The sequence below is a fragment of the Lagenorhynchus albirostris genome, chromosome 7 (genome assembly GCF_949774975.1).
Source record: "Lagenorhynchus albirostris chromosome 7, mLagAlb1.1, whole genome shotgun sequence".
Lineage (NCBI taxonomy): Eukaryota > Metazoa > Chordata > Mammalia > Artiodactyla > Delphinidae > Lagenorhynchus > Lagenorhynchus albirostris.
Genome location: NC_083101.1, coordinates 68162035 through 68183886, shown reverse-complemented (window position 1 = coordinate 68183886; position 21852 = coordinate 68162035). Strand labels below are relative to the sequence as shown.

The 21852-nt window shown below is 37.0% G+C and overlaps 1 protein-coding gene and 1 non-coding gene across 2 annotated transcripts in view; both read left to right on the top strand.

Moving 5' to 3' along the window:
- HAUS6 (HAUS augmin like complex subunit 6) overlaps positions 1 to 20305 on the top strand; it is a 43275-nt gene extending 22970 nt beyond the window's left edge. Inside the window, exons 12-17 of the mRNA XM_060155112.1 lie at positions 4811 to 4892; positions 9715 to 9781; positions 10093 to 10269; positions 12072 to 12207; positions 14095 to 15141; positions 17142 to 20305. Of these exons, the coding sequence (XP_060011095.1) occupies positions 4811 to 4892; positions 9715 to 9781; positions 10093 to 10269; positions 12072 to 12207; positions 14095 to 15141; positions 17142 to 17236 (1604 nt within the window). The 3' untranslated portion in view covers positions 17237 to 20305. The remainder of the gene's footprint in view (positions 1 to 4810; positions 4893 to 9714; positions 9782 to 10092; positions 10270 to 12071; positions 12208 to 14094; positions 15142 to 17141) is intronic.
- On the top strand, positions 9499 to 9632 carry LOC132523954 (small Cajal body-specific RNA 8). Its single transcript, XR_009541722.1, has one exon. It is a non-coding gene; the product is annotated as a small Cajal body-specific RNA 8 (non-coding RNA).
- Positions 20306 to 21852: the final 1547 nt, after the last annotated feature.

The window sequence follows — 21852 nt, the reverse complement described above, 5'->3', positions numbered from 1 at the left end:
GATTTACAATATTTTAGTTTCAGGTGTGCAGAGCATAGTGATTTTGGTTTTTTTTTTTTCAGGTTATATTCCATTATAGGCTATTACATGATATTGGCTATAATTCCCTATGCTATACAGTAAATCCTGTTGCTTATCTATTTTATGTATTAAAGTAGTTTGTTATCTGTTAATCTCATACTCCTTTGTCCCTTCCCCCGCTTCCTTCTCCCCTTTGGTAACTGTAAGTTTGCTTTCTGTGTCTGTGAGTCTGTTTCTGTTTCGTATATAAATTCATTTGTATTATTTTTTAGATTTCACATATAAGTGATATCATATAGTGTTTTTCTCTGACTTATTTCACTAAGCATAATATTCTCTAGGTCCATCCATGTTGCTGCCAGTGGCAATATTTCACTTTTGTATGACTGAGAAATACCCATTGTGTGTGTATGTGTGTATATATATGCCACATCTTCTTAAGCTAATAATCTGTTGATGGCACTTGCGTTGCTTCCATGTCTTGACTATTGTAAATAGTGCTGCTATGAACATTGGAGTGCATGTGTTTTTTCAAATCAGAGTTTTCGTTTTTCCCGCCCATATACCCAGGAGTGGAATTGCTGGATCATATGGTAGTTCTATTTTTAAGGAACCTCCATACTGTTCTCCATAGTGGCTGCACCAATTTATATTCCCCCCAACAGTGCAGGAGGGTTCCCTTTTCTCCACATCCTCTCCAGCATTTATTATTTGTAGACTTTTTGATGAGGGCCGTTCTAACAAGTGTGAGGTTGATACCTCATTGTGGTTTTGATTTGCATTTCTCTAATAATTAGTGATGTTGAGCATCTTTTCATGTGCCTGTTGGCTATCTGTATGTCTTCTTTGGAGAAATGTCTCTTTAGATCTTCTGCCCTTTTTTTTTGTTTGTTTTTGTTTCTGTTTTGTGGTACATGGGCCTCTCACCGCTGTGGCCTCTCCCATTGTGGAGCACAGGCTCTGGACGCGCAGGCTCAGCGGCCATGGCTCACAGGCCTAGCCGCTCCACGGCATGTGGGATCTTCCCGGATAGGGGCACGAACCCATGTGCCCTGCATTGGCAGGCGGACTCTCAACCACTGCGCCACCAGGGAAGCCCTGCCCCTTTTTAAAAAAATATTTTATTTATTTATTTGGTTGTACCGGGTCTTAGTCGCAGCAGGCAGGCTCCTTAGTTATGGCACGTGTGCTCTTTAGTTGTGGCTGGTGGGCTCCTTAGTTGCAGCTGGTGGGCTCCTTAGTTATGGTTTGCGGGCTCCTTAGTTGTGGCATGTGAATTTTTAGTTGCGGCATGCATTGATTGGGTTTGTTTTTGTGATATTCATATGTATGAGCTGTTTGTATATTTTGGATATTAACCCCTTGGCCTTGACTGTTCATTCTGCATTTGCAGAGGTAACCACTATCCTAAATCTTAAGTTTATTCTGATGTATGTTTATAAAAATAATTTTACTTTGAATCTAACCATACGTATACTGTTCTGCTGTTCTTAAGTTTATAAATAAAACTTCTCTTATCCCCCAATATGTTTTTTGTAAATGTTTGTTTTTGAACCAGGATCCAAGGAGGATTCACTCACTGTATATGGTTGTTTTGTCCTCTTACTTTTATTCTAGGATAATGCCCTACCCGTTAAAAAAAGAATGACATTGATAGAAATTCTTTTTAACAATCATTGTGTGTGATTTACCAATATATTTACTGATTTTTTTGGTCAATATTACTTTTGTTCTATTCCTTCCTTTTGAGAGGTATACCTCGAAGTATATCTTTCACTTCTTCTAGTGACAGACCCTGAATAGTAAGATCTCTTAGTCTTTCTTTGAAAATATCTTTGTTTTTACTTATGAATGATAGTTTGGATTCAAGATCAACACTTATTTTTCCTTGGGACTTTAATAATATGATCTCATTGCTTTCTGCCTTCTTTTGTTTTCGAAACATTTGCTGTCTCTCTAATTGTCGTTCATTTGTAGGTAATTTTTGATCTCTGGTTGCTTTTAAGACTTATTTATTTTTGTATTATGCAGGTTCATTGAGCTGTGTCTAAATGTAGATTTGTTTTTATTTAGCCTGTTTGGAACTTGTGTGTGCTTATTCAGCGTGAAGGCTCATATCTTTCTTCAGTTCTGGAAACTTATTCACTAATATCTCTTGTAATATTACCCCCCTCTCTTATTCTTTTGGTCCTTTTCTTTTATCCCTCATATTATTGGGACTTCTAATTCTGTCCCCCATATCTCATAACTTCTCATTCATATTTATAACCTCTTTGTAACTCTGGACCTGCATTCTGGGTATTTTCTTTGTATCTCGCTATGGTTCACTAATTATCTCTTTATTTATGTTTAATCTCCTTTTTGACCTGTCCATTTAGTATTTAATTTTCATGAATGTATTTTTTATTTGCTTCTTTTTTCAAAACTACCCATTCTTTTTCATGGTGTCATCTTCTTTCATTATGGCCCCTGTTGTTTCTTTTTTGTTGATCATTTAAAATATACTGATTTTTATCTTTATCAATTTTCCCAGTATCTCTTCATTTTAGGTACTTCTCCGGTATGCTCTGCCTGCTGATGTTCTATTGAAATAATAATATTTAAATATTTGAATGAAATCTCAACTTCAGTGGGTTCCCCACCTCTGGAGGAGTCATGTGGGCCCAGGATTGCAGAAGGGTCTCTACAGAGTGGCCAAGAGTCCCAGGGATTTCTTTTGAACTAGAGCAGTTAATGTCTTTGGTTTGGGATTCCTAAAACAAGTAGCCAGTGTAATTATGGATTTCACACCTCCTTTTGAGTAGGCTAGGTTTTAGATATCTTTCCTTCCTTCCTTCTATACTTTTTTTTCACCAAGGAGTCCAGGTAGACAGCAGGCTTTCCCTGTCCAGTTGGCAGAATTTTTATAATCCCTTTTTAGAGGCAGAGCAGTCTTTGCAGTGTCTTGTCTTATGGTGGTCTCTCAGATCCCAGCCTGAGAGGCCTGAGATGATGTTTCTTGTTACCATGTAGGCATTTAAATCTCCTGTGTTCAGCCCCTGGAGCCTGCCTCATTGAGCCCTTGTTTCTCAGTTTAAGTTTACCTTGCTTGTTGTGCTTTCCGTCTTTGGTTCTGTCATGTGATGATTTTTATTCTTCTGGGCTTTCCTTTTTTCTTACATTTTATTTAGTAGTTGTAGTGTCTTTACAGTAGGAGTCAGTGTCTGCTTTAGTTTCGTTTGCTTTGTAGTGGTGAGTTTAGTTTGTTTTAACCTCCTAAATGCACTATTATGACTGTGCCCTCCTTTGCTATCTTTGCATCTTAAGTTTAGTTTTCATCATTTCTTGCATGTGATTGTGTTCTAACTAGGTACTCTGCCTCCAATAGTTTATCTGTTCTGTATTCCAAATGGCTATCAGTGATCTTCCTGTAATGTAAATATGATCCTTTTCATCTCTTGGTGTAATACCCACCAGTGACTTTTGATCACCTATCACCTTTGGAAAAGAGAAAAAGGCTCTAGATGCTTTTTCACTTAGCAGCTTTTACCTTACAGACTTTCTTTCATACCAGAACAAATGTGCATGAACTCTGCCTACCACCACCAGATGGTGTTTAAAGTTATGCATCATCATTTTTATTTTTAAAAAATCTTTAAATTTAAAATATTTAAAATTTAAAGTATAGTTGATTTACAATGTTTCAGGTGTACAGCAAAGTGATTCAGTGATCTGAAATGGAACATATATATATATATGTATACACACACATACACATATATATTTTTTTTCAGTTCTTTAACATTATAGGTTATAACAAGATGTTGAATATATCATCATCATTTTAGTTAATGGTTGTCTACTAAGCTTGTGGTATAGTTGTATTTGTGCTTACTTTTGGAATGTTTTATAAATAACAGTAACTCCATCATAATTAGTAGGTTCAAAAGCATAGGGTATTGAAAATGTTATGAGGTGGCATTATGATGAATTAAAAGGAAAACTTTACATAGTATACACATTGGCTTCTTATACAGTAACACTTTGGACACATGTATAAATAGTGTTTCAGAAGCTAACATGTTGAAAGAAGAGGAGCTCCTGGAATATCAAATCCTTTGAAATATAGCCATGGCTTTTGTCATCAATTTCATTGCCTATCATGCTTCCACTAGATATACCTTATGCTGTGGCACACGAAACATGCAACTTATTCTCTTAGTACTTTCATGGCTTCTTCATGTTCCCCACTCTGGGCCAGGTGCCTTTCTGCCTCCTTGCATTCTGTGCATACTTGTGTCATAATACTGTAGCAGTATACCATAATTCTGTACTGACTCCTTGAAGACAGGTCTCCATTTTTAATTTCTTTTTCCTATTGTTAGTGCAGTAATGACACATAGTTATTAAATGATATGTTGAAGAATAAATACATAGGTTGACTGATGTCATAGATGCTGGGCTAAAATATGCTAAGTAGTATAACTTTTTGGCTGGTTTATGTGGTAATTGCATTATCTGTGTACTTAAACAAGAAGCATGGCTATATAATACTTGAGAATTATGGATTGTCCCTTTTTGGGAAACTTTGTATGAGCTATCTTTCTAGAAAAGCCTATTGTACATATTCTCCATCACTGTCATGCATACTACTTTATACTTAATAATTGAATAATTGTCCTTTTCTTTAACATTTATTTTATTTTTCTGTTTTCTTCTGTTTAGAGGTTGTTGTATAACTTCAAGAGATCTCTGAATATTAGAATGTACAAACATAATTAAAGAGTAATTAATTTTTCTATTCCTTTAGATACACGTAAGCAACATACCCAGGAAGATGATTGCAGAAGGGCAAGTGATATACTGGAAACTAAATGTGATCTAGCCAACAGGTAAAAGAAATTTGATTTTCATATTGATTTTTTTTCTCTTAATTAATTTTAGTCCCATCTTCAGCCAGCTTTCAAGCTTCTCCACTGTGAGATAGCTCGTAACTTTCTTCTCTTAACCAGACAGTGTTTTTCTACTGCGGATCCACGTTTTCAGGAAAGATTCAACATTTCTGATGCAAGGGCATTTTTTTCCTCTATTCTTATCTAAATGTTGGGACTCATGAGGATTATGTAATTTTTGAAGAAAAAGACATATGTGAAAATTATTTAATGCAAGTTTAGGAATTTTTGCCTTTTTCTGTCTGTGAACGTCTTTGAAATCACTTGTGGCTGTTCGACTAAATCCAAGAGTTTAGGGACTTCTGAGATGATCTAGTTGGTAGTCTAGTTGGTAGTTTTCAGTCTGTGTTCTGCAGCACCGTCTGGTGCTGTGGATGAATCAAATTTAACCTGTGACTGTTCCAGCGTTTCCCACTTCAACCTAAGCAGCCTTCTGTTTTATCTGTACTATATATTGAGGCTTTATATGCCATTTGATAAAAAGAGTTCTGTACTTAAAAAAAATTTTTTTGGGAAGACTTCTGATTCAATCTAATCCCAAAATTTAGCATATGAAAAAACTGAACCTAGCTAGTTTGTTGTAACTAGGAGTATTCTTACTTTATTTATTGTCTTTTTTCCTCTATTATCCTATTTATCCCTTAAATAAACTGATGCCAGATTATAAAAGCAGAAATCTCTAAACTAAATGTGAATGTGTTTGTCCTTTATTGAAACTAAACATTATTAAGTAGCAGTCAAACACAGATATGCTAAATAGATTCCTTTATTATTTTGCTTTTTCTGATTAACCTTTGATTTAAATAGTCGATTTTCAGTTCAACTTCCCCATGTTAATGAGGCACAGATATGGAAACAAAATATTTAAGATAATTCTAAAAGAAAATTTTAAATGACTTGAGGCCCCCTTCATTCTGTATACTCTTAATAAGTTATTAAGTTGAAATACCGTAACTATTGTCAAAGCTTACATGTGAAATTATGCTATTGGCAGTTTCCTCTGCAAATTTTCTGGTTCATAGGAGGTCAGCACTACTTGTGGGAGAATTTTATTTTTGTTCTTAGATCTGGGTGTGATGTTGATTTTCTGAGTACCTAAAGAAATAGAATGAAATCTGCAGTGAAGACCTTGTAAAGTGAAGAAATTATAAAGTTATTGGGCTTGCTAATTTTACCCCCTTATCACAATTGTTCTTAAAGCATGCCTCTTAGAGGGAAATAGTTGGTGCTTCCCGATCTCAGTTATGTTTTTGGTCTGTCTTTCCTTGAGAGAACAGATTAAATATTTTGATTTAAGGTCTCTTGTTGGACTAAAGATTGATGGAGTTAGTAGATTAATTCACAAATCTGATTTTATTTATGAACTCCATTCAACCTCAAGATTCTTTCTTGAAGTAGAATTTTGTACTAAGATGTACTATCAGAATTCTACAGGAGCCAGATGCTCAGCCCCTAAGAATTTAATTCAAATAGAATTCTAATATAGGAAAAAGTTGAATTAAATAATTTTTTGTTTGTTTTTGTTTGTTTGTTTTTGCGGTACGCGGGCCTCTCACTGCTGTGGCCTCTCCCGTTGCGGAGCACAGGCTCCGGACGCGCAGGCTCAGCGGCCATCGCTCATGGGTCCAGCTGCTCCGCGGCATGTGGGATCCTCCCGGACCGGGGCACGAACCCGTGTCCCCTGCATCGGCAGGCGGACTCTCAACCATTGCACCACCAGGGAAGCCCCTGTATTAAATAATTTTGACTTCCACATTTATCCTTTTCTAAGCTTTTGGATCTTTTAACTGTCTTTTCACTCTTTATTTTACTTATATTTTGGGATATTGAAAGGAGGTAGAGGAAGGCTTTTGGTGATGAGGGATAAACGCTTAATGGGAAATGAAAGATTATGACTGCCTAATAAGAGAACAGAAGAGAGGTAAAGAGTTGAGTTACTGGGATATGGAAGTAAACATGTTGCTCAGAATTCTTTACTGTAAAAGGTATTTTGTAATAAAATGTTTCATGTGTAACGTGGAGAGACTGCACTTAAAGAAATACCGTTTTTGGCATGTAGTTCAGCTATTATACTAAATATTTTATTTTTAGTGGCATCATCTTACATCAGTATCAGTGTAGTTAATTGGGAAATTCATATGTGGATATGGTTAATATAATTATGCAGTTAAAAAGCATGAGATGAATGTAGTTTTTAGGGTAAGTGTGTTGTTTGCCCTTTCACGTGTGGTTTTCATTCACAAGTACTAAAGTATAAGTAGTCTTCTCCATAGATCTCCTGGCTTGATTTTGATCAGAGTGAGCTCATGGAGGCTGCACCATACTTACAATCAGAATTCAGTGATTGATGATGCCTTTGCTGTACACTGTGGGTACTACCTTTCTTTGCAGTGGTTTCTGGAAAGGAGGGTTCCATGATATTTCTAGTGGTGGTGATGCAGTTCTTCTAGACCTTTAACCTCTACGGTTTCTCCTTTACTACATTTCAGAGATAGGGCAGTATGATCTTGCATGCATTCCAAACAAACATCCTTAGTCTTAGAAATTGAATTCTAATCTCATTTTGTTATTTCCTTTCTCTTTTTTTTATTTCTCTGTTAATTGTAGACATATTATAACAACAACAACAAATGAAAATAAAAAATAATTAGCTAAAATTTCCAATTTCCAATAAATCACTTGTCAGATTCTTTCCGAAGTTCTTTTTTAGACTTTATTTCCAATTCCAAAGTCTTGTATTCTAAAATACAAAATTTTCTCAACATTAACATAGCATAAATGCAGTTTTTTTAAGTGTGTGTGTATATTTACTTAACATTATATTACCACTTAAAATAGCTTTTTAACATTTCATTTATTTTTAGACTTTAGGTTTTCCTCAAAATTTTTGCTGCTATAAAAAGCATGTCTTTTTTCTTTTGGTAGTGCTTTTAGGGTTAATTTCCACAGTGGGATCAATACCCTTTTTATCTGGATTTCATGGGCCTCAGTTTTGGCCTGGCAAGTGGGTAGAGAGTAAGGACTGAGCCAGGGCTGCTTTGAAGTTGACTTGAATTGAGATATTAACAAGGCTAGTAGCATGTTGCCAATTCAGAAACGAGAGAGAGGAGGTATAGAATGTGGTTCCATTTTTCTCTATTATGAGACTCTGCAAGAATGATTCAGATAGAAAAATTTGGTGGCATCTATAGAACCTCATCTTCAAGTGACATTTATTCATTGATCCATCGTGTGGCACTGCCAAGCGCCAGGCACTGTGTTAGGACTTGGGAATAGCCTTTGGTAAGACATAGTCATCATCCTCAAGGAGCTCACCAGTCTTTTGGTGGCATCTTAATGGCATTGGTCCATAGCTTGCTGGCCCTGCTTCAGAGGGCTTTCTGATCATTTTAACGTCAATTTTGGGGAAGAACGTGGATAAAATCACACTAGATAGTAATCACTAATCTTTTGCCTTAGATATCTAGATTATATCCTGTCGAAGCGAATTTGAAACTTGAGCGATTTCAGTGATTTTGAATTATGTTTGGAAGGTAGATTTCAAGAAGGGCATATTTGAAAAAGTTTGAAAGGCATATTTGCTATTATATAAAATATTTGCAAAGTTGTTAATTTTGTACTTTTCTGTCTGTGAACGGAAAGAAAAACACTGGCATGCTTGATGTTGAAGGTGGTTTCTGTGGTAATCCTGCCTCCATTTTACCTAGAGTAGAAAAGCTTTTGGTCAGTGAGCAGACCCAATCCATGATTGAATTTGAAGGCACTTTCAAGATGAAGATAAATAAAGTTATCATTACTTTGAAGGCTTAAAAAATTTAATAACTTACTTTGTAATTATAGTGAAAAGATGCATAAGGTTTTCACGTTAACCAAAAGGGGCAAGAGAATCTAAGAGATTAAGGAACACTATGTGTGGAATGCTGCAAATTCAAATTGAATAACCTCATGACTTTACTGTAAGTGTAATGTATTTGCTATGGAAAATTCAGCATAAGAGAAATTGATTTTGGACCTGAAATATCAAAAGAATCTTAGTCTCTGCTACAGTGCTTCTGTGGTCTGAAGCCTGAGGACATTGTAATAATGTGATTCTAGTTAATTGAATTTTTTTCTTTAATTTCTTTATTTTTATTTGTTTATTTTTGGCTGCATTGGGTCTTCGTTGCTGCGCATGGGCTTTCTCTAGTTGCGGCGAGCGGGGGCTACTCTTTGTTGCGGTGCGTGGGCTTATTGCGGCAGCTTCTCTTGCTGCAGAGCATGGGCTCTAGGTGCAGGGGCTTCAGTAGTTGTGGCACTCGGGCTCAGTAGTTGTGGCGCACGGGCTTGGTTGCTCTGCGGCACGTGGGATCTTCCCGAACCAGGGATCAAACCCATGTCCCCTGCATTGGCAGACAGATTCTTAACCCCTGCGCCACCAGGGAAGTCCCTAATTGAATTTGTTTTTACCTTGTACTCAAGTTTTTGAGTGTTCATCAAGTCATCCAACCCTTGTAAAAAATGCTGTTGACTTAAAATACATACTGGGTAAGGAAAATGTTCATTAGTTTGGGAGGCTGATACACAAATTGGGCTGAAGTACTGCTCTAATTGTCACTATACTTCCCTAGAATAATAAACTGCCTTTTGATGACCGGGACGAATTGAGTGAAATCGTAACGGACAGATACGGGGCAGACAGTTTCCTTAGAATATTCAGATACATCAAGTGAATGGAATTCTTTCTTACTCATAACTTGGATTTATTAATTTTTTTTCCTTTTAGCCCTGCTTCTTTCCTGTTGCAGCCCATTTCACCATCAGATAGAAACAGTGTTACACTACTTGAAAAGGTACATTTTAAAACAATTTAAAATTAATTCTGACCATACTCACATATGATAAAAATATTCTTTACTTTTGTTGATATCCCAATTAAATTTCTATTTTCACATTTCCTAGTATGTGCACATTATCTACCATTCCTGTTTACACATTAGTTATTACTTCTAAATGGGAATACTGGAATTTTTAAACTGTGCCAGTGAACATTTAATTTTACAATAATGTTAACCTTTTATAGATTAACATTAATGAAGATCAGGTACAATGAAGATCAGGTACAATTATTAACATTTTAACATTACATGTCTATCTTATTCAGGACACGAAGTTGATGACTCCTAGAGAGAAAAATGAAACAGTTCCTAAGAAAACATCAGAATTTGAAGCGGAAGACTCTTCATCATCAAATATTGCAAAGAGTAGTGCATTTGGAGGGTCTCTGCCAGCTAAAAAAAGTGATCCATTCCAAAAAGAGCAAGATCATCTGGTAGAAGAGGTTAGAAAGAGATTATAATAAGTATACTGAAATGTCATTTTCTAAATGGTGTTGGGATTATAAGTGAAGTACAGTTAATTATTGATTAGGTGTAATTTGGGAAGGAGGTCACAGACAATAAAAATCATGGTTAAAGCAGAATTGGTCCTCCCCAAAAGTAGAAACAGATATAAAATAAACTTATTTAGTTAAGATTATATCCGTGGTTTAGAACCCATGTCCCGTTCTATAACTATCCAAAAGTATAAAAATAATACATGTATAATATTTTTGGAATTAACCATTACATAAATTGTTGGATAAATACACCCAATGATTATACTTATTAAAATACTCTGCGAATGTTATCTGTTGCTTAGCTGAGCTTCCTCTTTTTTTGAATTTTAGAACAAAGACTATACAGTATATTATCACCAAGTGAAGGTTTTGTCCTTCTGCTTTTTAAATATTTCAAAAGTGAATAAATACATGATTGTTTATGATCTTGGTTTTCTTAACCAGCTCTGTTCCTTAATAATTTTCTACTTTTCACTGGCAACTGACCACATAATACGACTATTGCTGAGTATTACAGAACTCGGTTTATACAAATGAAATGGTCAGGCCATTCTTTAATGTTATTTTTATTACATATTTCCCATTGTTTGAATTTGGATTATCTGCCAGAAACAGAAACAGCCAGAAAATAAATCAGCTGTTTTACATTCCTGAGAGACTGAAAGAAAAGTTTGGTTTAGTGCATATTGATTCAGGTATTGGAGTTCCCTCCTTTATCTTGATCGTGAAAAAAGTTAATAAATATTGTCCAAATAAGAGAGCTGGCTGTCAGTCATTTTTCTTGTTTGCAACTTGAGGAAGTTGGACCAGTTTCATGGTCTCTAAATATTTTTAAATCTCTAAAGTTCTGTTGTTTCTCTGTATTAGTTGATTGACTCTATACTAAAGAAAAGATGATTAGTCATTCTTTTTTTCTTTCCTGATATGGGAGGAAAGGCACATTTTCTGGTTAAAAGAATTTACAGTAGCAGTGGAATGAGATAGGATGGAAGAGGAGAGCCCTAAAATCTCATAAAACTCTGAAAGTAAAGTGAAATTAATTCTCTTTAATAGTGTTTATGACAAGGAATATTTAGTGTTAGAATTCTAAGAAGCCCTCTATTTTTATGGAGGAGGAGTCAGTTTGATTATGGTTGTAGGCAGTTTCTTTTTTTCAGGATTTCAGGGTGCAGAGATTTTAATTTGCTTGTTTTTTGCTTTCTGGTTTTATTAAAATGTTAATACAGAGTGCTATTTCCATATTGTACACTTTCTTTTCTCTATTTTAGAAATGTATCCCTATGTTTTCATTAATTTATGTCTGATGATGAGGTTTCTGGCAAAGAAGTTTGTTGTCAGAATGTACTCTGTTTATTAGTAGAGGTGTTACTGTGCGGTGGATTATAATTAAGAAGAACCTGCATGCTTTAGAACCAGTCATTTTAGCAGATATGGAATTGTGAAGCTCAAGTGTGGCAGATAGTAATTCAGATCACTGCAGTCAGAACTATATCTAAATCTTTCCAAGTGTAAAGATTTCTTATCTTTTCTCTCCTGTGTAACAGGATATCCATTTAAGATAAGGGAGGAAACAGGGTTTGGGTTTGATTTCACCTTAATAGGATTGTGCCTGGAGAGTCTATATGGAGTGCCTGGGAGCTACATTGTTGAGTTTATTTTTGTGCTTATTGTTCTTATCAGGGCCTTTGTTGCATTCTACCAGTGGGCTTGGTAATTTTTGCTTTACTTTTTCTTTTCTGTTTTAGGTTGCAAGGGCAGTTTTATCTGATTCACCACAGCCTTCTAAAGGAAAAGAAGTAATATTAGAGGAACTAATTGACTCTCTAGCTTCCAACCCATTCTTAACAAGGAATCAAATTCCCCGAACTCCAGAAAACTTGAGTAAGTTAATAATGTTTTTTGTCACTATTTTCTTTCTTAGACATTACTACTATTAGAACCATGGTCTGACAAATCTTTTGGAAGCTCACTTTAAAACTTTTTTTCTGTATCTTTCAATTTAGTGGCATTGGCTCTATTTGTTTTCATGTGGGGGACTTTTATTGAAATATCAACTGTGGGCACTGTCACCTATATGGCAGTCCTTCAGCAGTATTATTTTGCCCTGGAACTGTACAGTTTTGTTTTTGTTGTTTTACTTGGCTTTTTCGTGGAAAATATTTTAGTTGATCACTTCAGAAATATCCTCTGCCTCCACACCTGATCTGTGATCAACATTTATAGAGTATGGAGGCTGTATTCTTCCAGTCAACAACCAGCAGCATCAGCCAAAAACTCTGTACAGAGATCTTACCTACCTCTCCCAAGCTAATCAGACTCCCCAGTACTTTCTTCTTACAACCTGTATTGTGTGGGCAAAGTTCGGATATTCTTGTCCTCATGTAGGCACATCATGCTGGGTAAGTGATTAGATATATAATTTCCATTTTGCTACTAGAAATGACATATCCAAAGTTAAATGGATTCAGTTCAGGTTGAACCTAGCCACTGTATAGATTGGTGGTTGGCAAACTACATCTTGCAAACCAAATCTGGCCCACCCTATGTGTTTTTGTACATAAAGTTGCATTGAACACAACCTTGTTCATTTGTCAGCATATCGTTTATGGCTACTTTCACATTACAGTGGCTGAGTAGTTACCACAGATAAGATGGCCTGCAATACCTGAAGTATTACTATCTGGCCCTTTATAGAAAAAGTGTGTGTTGTGTGTGTGTGTGTGTGTGTGTATACTGTATATATATAAGTATATAAATAAATATATATATATATGCATGCCAAACCCTGGCCTAGATGGGCAAGAAAATATCTTTTTTTCCATTTATTTGTTTGTTTATTTATTTATAAATAACATCTTTATTGGAGTATAATTGCTTTACAATGGTGTGTTAGTTTCTGCTATATAACAAAGTGAATCAGCTATACATATACATATATCCCCATATCTCCTCCCTCTTGCGTCTCCCTCCCACCCTCCCTATCCCACCCCTCTAGGCGGTCACAAAGCACCGAGCTGATCTCCCTGTGCTGTGTGGCTGCTTCCCACTAGCTATGCTATCTATTTTACATTTGATAGTATATATAAGTCCATGCCACTCTCTCATTTCGTCCCAGCTTACTCTTCCCCCTCCCTGTGTCCTCAAGTCCATTCTCTACGTCTGCATCTTTATTCCTGTCCTGCCCCTAGGTTCTTCAGAACCATTTTTTTTTTTTAAGATTCCATATATGTGTGTTAGCATACGGTATTTGATTTTCTCTTTCTGACTTACTTCACTGTGTATGACAGACTCTAGGTCCATCCACCTCACTACAGATAACACGATTTCATTTCTTTTTATGGCTGAGTAATATTCCATTGTATATATGTGCCACATCTTCTTTATGCATTCATCTGTCGATGGACACTTAGGTTGCTTCCATGTCCTGGCTATTGTAAACAGAGCTGCAATGAATATTGTGGTACATGACTCTTTGAGTTATGGTTAAGAAAATATCTCTTTAATACATGTGATTTGTATGTGCTGTGTGAAAGTATATGCACATTTCAGGAACACGTTTCATTTTTTGTGTGTGGTCAGTTGGAGATGGAATTCTTTGATGTTGTTGGGCTTTGGTGTATTGTGGAGCCTTGTCATCCAACTGGCATATTTATGAACATGTACTGAGTCAGAAATTTTATCTTAAGCACTAGAAATGAAATGTTTAATTGCATGTTCTATTTGGGAATTTATTAATAACTTGTGTTATTTCCCCCTTCATTTAATCAGTAAGTGAAATTAGGAGCTCATGGAGAAAAGCTGTTAAAATAGAAGATAACAGAAGTGCAGAACCAATTCAGATGGATACTGAACATAGAGAAGTATTGCCAGAATCCTTACCTGTGGTGCATAATCAAAAAGAGCTTAACGTGGACAGTTTTTTCTCAGCAACTACTGTGTCCGATTCTAGCCATTCTCATTTGCCTGAAGAGAAAGTTGTTTCAGATTGCCTCAAGTGTGTGCTTCAGAAACCTGTGGTAACCAGTTGCATAGGTGAACCAACAACACAGAATGTGTCAGATTTGTTAAATAAGGACATAATTTGTAAGCAAGATTTGGAATGTACAGCTTTACAGAACAAGTTTTTAGAAACTAGCCAAATAGAGACATCCTCCCCTGCTGTAGGCAATAGGAGAGATGTGATAGGTAGCAGTGAAGAAGAGTATATTAAAATATCAGACCACTCGAAAGCTTCTTACAAAGATCTTTCCATGCATAAAAGTATGTTATGGAACTCTTTTCAGATATCAAGTGGAATTAGTTCCAGTTTTAAAGATAGTGATTTTGGCATATTACATGAAACTCTTCCAGAAGAAGTTGGTCACTTAAGTCTTAATAGCTCCAGTAGTACAGAGGCCAATTTTAAACTGGAACCAAATAGCCCTATGCACAGTGGCATTTTCCCAGAAGGTGCTGTGGGAGGAAGACAGAATACTCCAGAATCAGACTTTAATTTACAGGCTACTTGGAGTGGATATGAGGCTCTGAAGAAATCTGTGCCCAAGCAAAGGGAAGAAATTTGCCTCTCTAATTCTGAAACACTTGAAAGACACAAACCAGAATTGAGCCTTACTTCCCAATACATGCAAACTGATGATATGCTTAACTTTTGGGGCACTCATGATATGCACATTGACTGTACAAAACCAGCTTCACGCATGTCCCTTGGTGAAAGAAAACGGTCTCTTTCACCACTAATTAAGTTTTCTCCAGTGGAACAAAGATTGAGGACCACAATACCATGTAGTCTTGGAGAACGTCTACCTAATTTAACAGGTAAGATTTAACTAGATAATGTGCATATTAACCTGCTGAAGTTTTCTTTCACCTTCTCCTAAAAATAGCATGCAGTGAATGTTACATGATCTTTATTGTTAATATGACAAAATATGCTCCTTATTCCTTCAGCTAGGATGAGAAGAGTAAACCCATCATTTTTATGGGTACTTTCAGAATGTCTAGTGATTTTTTTTTTTTTTTTTTTGGCGGTACACGGGCCTCTCACTGTTGTGGCCTCTCCCATTGCGGAGCACGGGCTCTGGATGCGCAGGCTCAGTGGCCATGGCTCACAGGCCCAGCCGCTCTGTGGCATCTTCCCGGACCGGGGCACGAACCCGTGTCCCCTGCATCGGCAGGTGGACTCTCAACCACTGCGCCAACAGGGAAGCCCTTCTAGTGATTTAGCTTACAATTGGTATGGGACAGGGGTGGAAAACAAAACCAAAAACCTGAAACCTATTGCTTTTGTAATAGAAACTACTGAAAGTAAACCTTGTCAAAATCTTTTTGGCTAATGGAAGGTGGTTCTAAAGTTGAGAAACGCTATGTTAAATATCATTATAATATAGTGGGACTTCCCTGGTAGCAAGGTGGTTGAGAATCTGCCTGCCAATGCAGGAGACACAGGTTCGTTCCCTGGCCAGGAATATTCCACATGCCGCAGAGTAACTAAGCCCATGCACCACAACTACAGAGCCTGTGCTCTAGAGCCCACAAGCCACAGCTACTGAGCCCATGTGCCACAACTACTGAAGGCCATGCACCTAGAGCCCGTGCTCTGCAACAAGAGAAGCCACGGCAGTGAGAAGCCCACACACAGCGATAAGAGTAGCCCCTGCTCGACACAACTAGAAAAAGCCTGTGCGCAGCAACGAAGACCCAACACAGCCAAAAAATAAATAAATTTGAATTAAAAAATAAATAATATAGTATCTGTGGTTTCGTTTGAAATAATTTGATGGGGGTGCAGTGACAAAACAAGGTAGGTCATTGTTTTACTTTCCTAGGGCTGCCGTAACGACGTACCACAAACTGGGTGGCTGAAGACAACAGAAATTTTTTGTCTCTGGAGAAAACAAGTTCTGGAGGCTAGGATTGAGAATCAAGGTGTTGGCATGGCCGTGTTCCCTCTGAAGCCACTAGAGCAGCGGTCCCCAGCCTTTTTGGCACTGGGGACCAGTTTCGTGGAAGGCAGTTTTTCCATGGTGGGGGGTGGGGAGGTTCAGGTGGTAATGCGAGGGATGGGGAGTGGCAGATGAAGCTTTGCTCGCTCGCCTGTCACTCACCTGCTGTGCGGCCTGATTCCTAATAGGCTGCGGACGGGTAGTGGTCCACGGCCCGGGGGTTGGGTACCTCTGCACTAGAGGATGATCCTTCTTGATTCTTCTAGCTTCTGATAACCCCCAGGTGTTCTTTGGCTTGTGGCAGCATAACACATTTCTGCCTCCATCTTCACATGGCATTCTCCCCTTGTGTTCCGTGTACCTTCTTATAAGGACATCAGTCCTGTAGATTAAGGGCCCATCCTACTCCCATCTTACCTTTTTTTTTTTTTTTTTTTTAATTCTTTTTGGCTGAGTTGGGTCTTTGTTGCTGCGCGCGGGCTTTCTCTAGTTGCGGCGAGTGGGGGCTACTTTTTGTTGCGGTGCACAGGCTTCTCATTGTGGTGGCTTCTCGTTGCGGAGCACCGGCTCTATGCGTGCGGGCTTCAGTAGCTGTGGCTCGTGGGCTCTAGAGCGCAGGCTCAGTAGTTGTGGTGCACGGGCTTAGTTGCTCTGTGGCATGTGGGATATTCCCGGACCAGGGCACGAACCTGTGTCCCCTGCATTGGCAGGCAGATTCTTAACCACTGTGCCACCAGGGAAGTCCCAGAATAATGGTAATTTTATTGCAGTTACATATTTGCATGTGAACTTTTTACTGAAATTTGCTACTACTTGGGATTTGTCCTATTTTTTCTTTATAATGTTTGCTTATCCTTTTTTCTCTTTTTGAAGTCAATTTTGCAGAAGAAGAAATCTTGAATAAGAGCCTTGATGCCAAAGAATCTCCATCCGACTTGAAAGATGAAGTAGTAGCCCAGTCAACTTAACTATGATGAACTTAAGTTGAAGCAATGTCACAGGATAAAAACATTTGTAATTTAAATACACATTGGAAGTGTAACTTTTTCAGGGTCTAAAAAAGTCCTAAATAATGCTTTTTAGCCTTCTCTACTGATTTTAAGTAAGGAGAGTATGTTTGGATTTTCTCTCTCTGTATGGATATGGGGTTGAAATGTGAAGTATTTGGAAAGCAAACAAGTTATGAGAAGCCATTTTGGTTTCTTGGATAATCTTGTGGGCATGAAATGGCATAGTATTAGGTTTACTAATTCATTATGTTCTAATTTCAGTTAATTAACATAAGGATGAGTAGTTTTTAATGTGTTTTATTAAGTGGTTAACTTAATAGCCATTGGATATACTGATCTTTCTTTTTAGGGAAATATACAACTTTTATTGTTTCTTTTTACAACATTCTGGTACTAAACAAAAAAAGTGAGGAAAGTAATGCTTTGGGGTGTATAATCAAAATGACAAAGTTTAAGTTTGGGAAAGCTCTAAAGAGGCTTAATGATTATTCAGGTAGGTTGATCCTGGAAAATGATGTTTGATGGAATAAAGTGCATGTGATGATAATGAAGACTGGAGCAGAATGAATTTAGAAAAAAGGAAAAAGGCAGAAGATGACTAGATACTTTTGAGGGACATTATAAATCCATTCAGTGGGTTGTATAGCAGTTTTATATTTAGTCTAATTTAGACTTTGAGAATTTAACTCTAGTTTTTTATTTTAACAGAAAAAGTGTAAATTAAAAAATTAGTCTGTTTGGTTTTTTTTGGAGGGGCACTGTTTTTGGGGAAGGGAGCTAATTTTTTTTTCAATTTTTAAAAAATTTTTTTATTGGAGTATAATTGCTTTACAATGTTGTGTTAGTTTCTGCTGCACAGTGAAGTGAATCAGCTATACTCATACACACATCCCCTCCCTCTTGGACCTCCCTCCCCCTCACCCCCCATCCCACCCAACTAGGCCATCAAAGGGCACCAAGCTGAGCTCCCTGTGCTATACAGCAGGTTAAGGGAGCTAATTTTGATTGTTACTTTCCTCCTCAAAAACCATCAGTTCCTCACTGCCTACAGAATAGCTTCAGATTAACGAGAAAATTGAATTTGCGGTTAAATAACTTGTTCAGTGTTACACAGCTAAGTCAGTGGTGAAGCTAGGATTTGACCTTATTTTCCTTCCTTAATATACCAACAAGACCTCCTAGAAGTAACTAAAAGGCCAGGATTTAGGATATGGCTGCAGGAGTGGGCCTTCTGGACTCTAAATGGGAGTCAGATGTGAGGCCTCTTGTACAGTGTCCTGCCTCATGTAGTTAGACCCCCGGCCAAGAAAACGGCTTGTCTTTAGCATCCAAGTGATGAATACATGCCATTGCCCTCTGCGAACCAGGTTGTTAAGCACACACTGGAAGGGTGGTAGCACCTACAGCACCCCTGTGTCTAGCCTCAACTCTTAACCATCACAGCCTTGTCCAGTTTGCCAAGAAACTGGCAAGAAGAGGAGAAAAGTTGAAGAGTTCTGGAAGTGGATGGGCTTAATACTTCATCTTTCTTCACTCATTTTGGCTTACTTTCTGTGTTGCTTGTTTGATCCAAGTTTGAAGGCCAGTCTTTTTTTGTGAGAAAAGACAGAAGAAAAGCACAAATAACTGCCTTCTTTGCAGTGGAAAAGAAAGAGGAAGAGAAAAGCTTCTCCTAAGGTGCCATATCCTTTTATTAGTTAACAGAACAAATAGGGACTCTCTAAGTCTACTGGGAAACTGTCCTCTAGTCTTAAGAAACCTAGTATTGGTAAATCCAAAATTAACATGCTAAGGAGAAGGTATTAGCATCTACAAAGGGCCAGAGCTATTCCTGGATACTTAATATATCATTTAAGTCTTATACTTCTGTAAGATAGTGATATTGTACCTATTTTACAGGTAATGATACCGAAGCTAGGGAGCTTAAATGACTTGTCTAAGATGGACTTGAGGAATTACCTGGAATACATCTTAAAAAAACATATATTCTGTAGGTCTAAAGTGAGGATTAGAAATCTGCATTTTAAATAGCTGCCCTGGTAATTCTTAGGCTCAATAAATAGCTTGAGAGCCACTGCTAGTGGATAGAGATTCACATTTAGCCCTGGGGTATCTTAAAGAAGCTAGGTACACTATTACATTCTGCTTTAGAGATATGAGCTCTCTGATAAGGAAGCTGAAGTTCATCAATAAGTGTGGGCCCTGAATTAATGGGAATCACAAGACCAAAATATCTTTAGATATTAATAGATTTACAAAAACCACATCGTTGTTGAGTCACACCTGTGAAAGGCTGAGAGTTTTTGGCATTCTTCCCTGTCCTTTGTATGCCAGTAGTATAAACAAAAGTATATTAAATCTGTCACTTTCTCCTAAACCATTTTGATTATGACTCCTCTTCCTTATCCAATATTGCCTGCATTACCTGCCTTTTGACCTTAAGGGACTGCTTTGACCATATCACTTCTTTAAAATTCCATTAATGGTTCATTGTTAATTCCAGAAGTGAGTTCAAATTTAAAGGCATATAAGGTCTCCTCCATAGATTCCTCTTTTCCCTCTTCCACTATGATCTCCCCCCCACCTTTTTTTTAACTGAAATGCTTTGGTGGGCATGTGTCTTTAAAAATCTTAATGCACAGTTCTGAAGCTGGAATATCCTACCTTCATCTCCCAGCCTTTCAGTTATAGTTTGTCCTTTAGGGTTCAGAACAAATCTCACTTTCACCTTGAAGTCTTAATCTCTTATTCCTGGGACTCTCCCTTCTCTGAAATCTCCTATGGCTTATGTTAACTTTTATTCACTTAGTATTTTTCATTTATTGCTTTTATTGTATTTTTTCATGGTTGTGATTTCTCCAGTTGTATTGATTAAATACATACAGACATATACTTATGTAGATATGTGTGTGGGGTGTGTCCACACATACATATACTCCAAGGGCCATAGATCATCCTTAGCAGATACTGAAGTATTGGAATTGTTTTCTTTGCCTCTGTGTGATGGAATTAAAGTAATGGTAAAGACGGAGGGCTACTTTATTGCTGTAAGAGTACTTTTTCTCATTACATTCACAGCAGAATATACCTTGTTTTATTCACTATTCATAAGATGGTGTGTAAACTGACTTCTCTATCAGTTTGAAACTTTAGACAATGCCCTTATGTTCTAATTGTTTTAAATGTTTAAAGACAACAAGCATATAATGTTGCTTAACATGAAAAATGTTACCAAGTGGAATAAAGACTATTGGTTGTTAAAATCAATTTGGGGGAATTTAATTGAAAACAAAAATACAAGTATTTTGAAAGCATTCTTTACCATGTGTTTCTTAACCATGATCTATGGAGTCAATTTGATTTAAATTCTTGAGACCTGTATAAAAGGAAATCCTGTTTTTCCCCTACTCTGAGTATACTAAAATTAAAGAAGATAGGTTTAAGGACATTTTCCTTAATGTAAAGAAAGTATTTGCTAAAGTAAAGCTCTCTTTCACGTTAAGTTGCACATACATAGTTGATATACCTTTTGCGTTATGCACTGTGAATGTTGAATTTAAAATATTTGTGAGTCCTCCATGGGACTATCTGTAAATGTTTTACATACTAGTCTTGAATAAATGTTCAGTATTATACCACCTAGCTCTAGATTTATTAAATGTATTTTAAAATGATTTTTAAAAGTACATATATACCCTCAGAGTTCATTTGGAGTCTATACTAGCTTATTGCCAAAGGCCCTAATTAGACTAGTTTAATAACATATCTGAACAGCTTCTTGCTCTTCATGGGTAGGGATCTTGTCATCCACAGGTGCTGCTATAAAGGATTTAATAAATGTTAAATAACTTTATAAAGGTTTGGAAATTCCCTATCACTTATATTTAATGTCTGTAAATAGAGATAATGCCTCATTTGTAAAATGAGGTGAGAGGAGTTGATCAGAGGTGTTTTGGCTCTAAGATACTAGATTTCATTTAAAACAATATGAGGCGGCTGTAACGGGGCACTTTAGCTCTGTTTTTTGATTTCACTATACCACACTGCCAATTCAAAATAGGAACCTTAGAATTCTTCCCCCAAAGTATGTAATCTAAGAATCTGATTCAAAATTATCCAATTTCCAGACAAATACAGATGGGAAAGTGATCTTGCCCAAAGCAAAACACTATTCTTTGAGAAGTCATTTAACTTCCTGGCTTCAGTTTACTCAATCTATAAAATTGGGGAATTTATATGAAGGAATAATGTACAGCTAAAAAGCTAGGATTTTTATGATGAAGAGTTAGGAGAGGTTAGGAGAGGATCTGCAATTACACTGCCTAGGTTCAGCTGTATAACCTTAATAAGGTCATACCAGTTTTCTCATCTATTAACAGATAAAAGTGATCTACCTCACAGGTTGTGAGGATTAAGTAAGAAAATGCACATCAAGTATTTAAGAATACCTGGGATTTAGTAAGGGCTTAAATACTTAGCTAGGCTTCACATCCAGTAATTTGGGAGCGGGGAGGAAGAATGGCTCAGTGGGTGGTATTGACAGCTGACACATTACTGAGTCTGTGCCAGGTACC